The 6,000-nt window shown below is 36.8% G+C and overlaps 1 protein-coding gene across 2 annotated transcripts in view; it reads right to left on the bottom strand.

Moving 5' to 3' along the window:
* The window catches only part of SLC30A4 (solute carrier family 30 member 4), a 30,324-nt gene that overhangs the window by 17,941 nt on the left and 6,383 nt on the right, over positions 1–6,000 (bottom strand). For both annotated transcript variants that reach the window (XM_007122547.4, XM_055088259.1), the window contains one exon: positions 3,850–3,996. In XM_007122547.4, the coding sequence (XP_007122609.1) occupies positions 3,850–3,996 (147 nt within the window). The remainder of the gene's footprint in view (positions 1–3,849; positions 3,997–6,000) is intronic.

Below are 6,000 nucleotides of genomic sequence, written 5' to 3'. Positions count from 1 at the left end.
GCCGCTCCGCGGCATGTGGGATCCTCCCAGACCGGGGCGCGAACCCGGTTCCCCTGCATCGGCAGGCGGACGCGCAACCACTGCGCCACCAGGAAAGCCCTTTCTGAGGTTCTTAATAATACAACTTTAGACCTCCCAGATTATTCTTTTATAGTTTTAAACTTTTTCTTCCTGTTTTTATTTTTTTGTTCTGTATTCTGGGAGACCTATTTTTTAACTATTAAAAAAATTTATTGAAGTATAGTTGATTTACAATGTTGTTAATTTCTTCTGTAGAGCAAACTGACTCAGTTATACATATTTATATGTTCTTTTTCATATTCTTTTCCATTATGGTTTGTCAGGATATTGAACATAGTTCCCTACAGAGTAGGACCTTGTTTATCCATCCTATATATAATAGTTTGCCTCTGCTAATCCCAAACTCCCATTCCGTCCCTCCCTTACCCCTCCTCCCCTTTGGCAACCACAATTCTGTTCTCTATTTCTGTAGGTATGTTTTTGTTTCATGGATATGTTGATTTGTATCTTATTTTAGATTCCACATATAAGTGATATCATATGGTATTTGTCTTTCTGGGAGACTTTCCTTTTTAAAAAAATAAATTTATTTATTTATTTATTTATGGCTGCATTGGGTCTTTGTTGCTGCAGGTGGGCTTTCTCTAATCGTGTTGAGCAGGGGCTACTCTTCATTGTGGTGTGCGGGCTTCTTATTGCGGTGGCTTCTCTTGTTGTGAAGCATGGGCTCTAGGCGCACGGGCTTCAGTAGTTGTGGCTCATGGGCTCAGTAGTTGTGGCTCACGGGCTCTAGAGCGCAGGCTCAGTAGTTGTGGCATACGGGCTTAGTTGCTCCGTGGCACGTGGGATCTTCCTGGACCAGGGCTCAAACCCGTGTCCCCTGCGTTGGCAGGTGAATTCTTAACCACTGTGCCATCAGGGAAGTCTGAGACTTTCTTGATTATATTTTCTAGTCCTTCTATTGAAAAAAACTTTAAAAAATTTTAGTAATATTTCAATTTCAAAGAGCTTTTTCTGTATGTTTCTTTTTCAAAACATTTTACTGTTTTATTATTCTGGGTATATTAATAAGATAATTGAAAACATTTTCTTCTGTTTCTTAAGTCACCTCTCCTGTAGGACAAATTTTTGTTAGTTTTTTTTTTTTTTAACTTTCTTTCATGCTGCTGGTTTTTCCCATTTTCTAAAAGATCCTTGGTTGTCCATTCACATTTAGGGTAGTAAGATAGGGAAACTGTCCCTTGCAAAAGGGAAATGCTGGAAGGATAAGCCATAACTATTTAATATGGTTACTAATAAGGGGTGTAGAGCAGGGAAGACTAAGACAAGTGTATTACTTTAGTGTGAGTATGTGGGGAACCAAACTATAAGGCTGGAGAACCCTGAATTCTAGTATGAAAAAGAATTATTTTGGAGCATCAACATTCACACTAAAAGCCTCAGCTTTCTCCAAACATTTGGTTCAATTTCCTTCTGGAAGAACTATGTGGTGTTTACATGGGGGAAAATGCGGACCGCCTGAGTGGAGGTGGCGGTGGGAGGAAGGTAGGGACACAGTGGACTAGTGGGAGCAGTGTCTCATTTGCAGTCATTCAATTAGTCTTGTTTTCAGCCCCAATTCTCATTTCTGCCATCTCCGCCCCTGAGTCTTCTTTGGAGTTCTGTTGGGCTGGTCCAGTTTCTACCCTAGTGTTCTCCAGGCTGCCGCTTCTTGGCTTGTTTCTTTCTTCAACCCACTCCCATCTACTTTCCAACTTCCAGAAATTTCTGGAAATGTCTTATTTATTGGTGACGCAACCATTTGCTTCTCTGTGTTGATTTGGTACTTTTTATTTCAATGGACTCTCAAAGGCTGACCTCTAGTCCACCATCTTGAAGTAGTATTTTTAAGGAAAGGGAAAAATTTGACTTTCTAAAGAAATGTACAGAAATACAATAGGACCAGTCAGTTCTATTTTCTTTCATCTTTTCATAGTACTTGTTATCTATGACTATCTAGATAAACACTAAGTACTTCTCTGATATTTAATAGAATTTTCATGATTATGGGTTTTTAACTTATCATTTGTAGAACTTTCTATGTTCTGGTATTGCATGTTTCTGGGGGGGAATTCCACTGTTTTCATTAGAATTCCAAGGGGTCTATAACCTAAAATGAATGCACTCTCTCAAATAGTGTTAGAAGGTAAAAATCCCCATTCCACGATGCTGTGTTTGAGTTTTGATCTTAAATTGCAGGTGTTTAAATCACACAAAAAAATTAAAGTTTAAGAATAATTTTGAAGTTTTTTAAAAACCCCAAGGCAATCAGTAAACAAATGGATGTATAATGTGTCAGCTAGAAGTGAGAGTTTTTTTAGGAACACATCCAAATGCATTATGTGTTATTCAGTTGCTTAACAAATAACAGAAAGGCCTCACTCAGGGCTTTACTGCTCTTGTACAGCACCTGAGGGTGCTGAGAAATGGGGATGCCAGATAATTTCCCAAACTTATGACCTGGATAGCTACTTGGAATACAGCCATTCAGGTAAAATGTCAAGTTTTACACTAGAAGACCCAGCTACTAAATTATAGGAGACCTAGATATTGAGTTAAGATTAGGCTAAAAAGTAACAAAGAAGGCAAGGAACTGATTGAAATATTAGCCAAGAGTGTCAGTGTCTACACAAAATAAAACTACAAGATGTTAATTCTGGTTCTTTAAGACAGGTTTTGCTGAAGCTGCTTAAATCAATTTTTGGGTTCTAAGCAAAGCCAAAAATTGGTCATATGGCACTTCATATACTAATTCAGGTAATTGTTTTATATGTATTTTAACAATAAGTAAAAATAAAAAAACCCACTAACATGGCAAGAAGAGTTGTGTGGATAACAATGTATGATTTTAACCTCTCTCAATTAAATATTAATATTTGTTCAAAATAGGAAAATATAAATATGTGTGCATTGTTAAAGAAAAAAAATTCAATGATACTTATTAAAACATGGTAAAGAAGACTTTAATAAAGTTGGGGGGAAGCTGTCAAGATTGGTATAGGGAAGCCTTGTTGAAAACAGGCCAGGGTGATGAGACATCACCTGGGAATAACTCATCAAATATTGAGAATGGAGGTTCTGTTAAATTGGTTTGGCAAGGTTCTTCCTAAAACTAGATTTTACAAGGAAGTACAGAGATGGGCTTGGGAGACAGCTCAGGAGACTGAAAAGGTTTGGTCAAGCAAAGAATCTTTGTTAGCATGTACAGTTAATGGCCAAAATGAAGGTCAGCCATACAGTATGTTATACATATTATAGTAGTGCCTAAAACCTGGGCTATAAGTCGCTTTGGTTGGAATACCTTAAGTGAAAGAAAAGCTAATGCTCATTGATGAATTAAATCCATGTGGTTTTGCTTGGTTCGATAAACTGAAGGTAAACTTTTTTTCTGTTAACACCTTCAGGACACAAGGAACAACATTTGAAGATTAATGATTACCATATAATTTTTTTTTTTTTTGGCCGCGCTATGCGGCATGTGGGATGTGAGATCTTAGTTCCCCGACCAGGAATCGAACCCATGACTCCTGCAATGCAAGTGTGGAGTCTTAACTGCTGGATTGCCAGGAAAGTCCCTGATTACCATATAATTTTATATGTGTAAACTATTTAGCTGACTGAACTGAATGGACCCTGGAAGATATATATCTGAATGAATCTTATTTGTCTATTTTCATCTGCTTTGTTCAAACAGACTATCACCAGAAAGATTTCAGTTAATCAAAGGTTATAGTTCATTGTGGTTTTACTATAAAATTTTATAAACCAGAGAAACGCCCAATTACCTACCTAAGCGATGAAATCCAAAGGTGAATCTTTTGGTTGGTGATTTTGAAGATAGCCACAAAGCAAGCAGGGTCAGTATGATGGCACTTAGGTCAGTTAACATATGAAGTGCATCTGTCATGATTGCTAGGCTATTTGCAATGTATCCACCTTAGAGTAAGGGTGACAGGAAAGAAGGAATAAGTTAATTAAAAAAATAAACATAAGCAATCAAACCAAAAATATGCAGCATCCTACAAAACATGAACTTCAAACTAAAGTTAACTAAATACTTATCCTATTGTAATTAAGTCAAAGTATCCTGAAATTTTATGCAAAACATTAACTATGCATATTTTTTTTCTGGTGAAGATGTCCATTTCCAGGAACAGATTCTCTGAGGAGTAAATGACCTTAAAAAATTTAAGAGCCACTAAATGGGGGCTGACACAAAGAGAAGTTTTGTGTTTTAGCAATACAGCTTTTACTCAACCTACTAATTCTACTATTAGACAGTGAAATTAATAACCGCCATATCTAAATATTACAATAAAGCTGAATAAAAGGTAGGTATTCACTTGTTTGGGAGGGTTTGAACAGAAACTGAAGAAATTCACAAAATGTTCATTAGTTCAAAACAAAAGATAAAAATTAACTGATTCTCTTAAACAGCAATGTCTCCTAATAGAGGGATAAAAGATGGTATTTAGAATACAATTTTTTATATTAGTTTTCCAGTATTATGTATTATTATACATAATGTGTATATTTCATATATGTGGGTATGTGTGTATATGCATATTTATGTATTTTATATATGTATGTATATCTGTGTGTATATATATATACATAATAATATATATATGTGTACATATATACGTATATATGTACTTATTTATGACCATTATGGTCAACCAATTTTCCTAGCACCATAGAATAAGTCTTTATAATCTAATACAGGGTATTCAAACTTTTATGTATATCAGAATCACCTGGAAGTTTTGTTAAACTATAGACTTCTTGACCCCACTCCCAGAATTTCTAATTCAGTAGGCCTGAGAATTTACATTTCTAACATGTTCCCAGGTGATGTTGACGCTTCTGGTCTTGGAACCACACTGAGAATTACTGTTATAATGTATAGCAGAACTTCATGATCAGGATGTTGTGACACATAAGTGTGCTGAGATGTTGATTCCCCTATTCCTGGGATGGGTATGCAGAGCCAAGAGCAGCAGGAGAACTGGGGCTGGTGATCTTGTAGTCACATCCATTTACTCCAGTGTGCTCTATAGAAATATCATTTTTTATGTATTCCCTTACATGAAAAAGCTGGAATCACTGACAGAAAATACAGCTTGGCAGTTAATAACATGGGGCTTTGAAATCTCAGAGACTGAGCAAGTTACTTACCATTTTCGAGCTTCAGTTTACTCATCTATAAAATAAGGATAATACCCTAAAGCCACACTGTGCAATAAAACTGAGATGATTTAAATGTTCTATCTGTGCTGGCCAATGGAGCAGCAACTAGTCACAGGTGGCTTCTGAGAATTTGAAATACGGCTAGTGCAATTAAGGAATTGAATTTATTTAATTTTTGTTAACCTAAAGAGCCACATGTGATGATCACCAGCAAAAACAGCAGAGTAAGGACCTATGAAAATCATCTCCTCCAGAAAAGCCATAAGAACATGGGCAAAAATTGTCCAAATCAGCATTCTGAAAACTATGGAAATTAAACAAAGGCTGATACAGGTAGCATTTATTCAAGGAAAAAGGCTGAATCTTGGTAAGAAGCTCACTAGCTCTGTGGCATTTTAACTTGCCTTATACCCAATCTCCCCCTCTTCAGTTCTATGGTAGCCTTGAAAACAAGCAGCAACCACAGTGAAAACCTCAGCCTGGCAGCCACTGCAAGGAACAGGATGGCGTTAGAGCTCCTTAAAAGCTCCATTGCCAGGAAATTGTCATTATTTGACCTGTCTGGTGGTTCCCTGGAAGACAATACTTGCAAGGCTCTTTTTATTTGACTTGACTTGGAGCTTGGCCTTGGTGCAAACCCCAGTCAGTGTTTGTCAAAAACAATCAGAGGCAATTGTTTAACACAGCAGCTGCCTGAAGCAATAAGTGTGTATCCTGTGTTCTGAAATTTTACAATGATGTACCTGGTGT

Source organism: Physeter macrocephalus, chromosome 11 (assembly GCF_002837175.3).
Source record: "Physeter macrocephalus isolate SW-GA chromosome 11, ASM283717v5, whole genome shotgun sequence".
Classification (NCBI taxonomy): domain Eukaryota; kingdom Metazoa; phylum Chordata; class Mammalia; order Artiodactyla; family Physeteridae; genus Physeter; species Physeter macrocephalus.
Note: the sequence above shows the minus strand (reverse complement) of the source record. Positions and strands in the feature narration are given on the sequence as shown.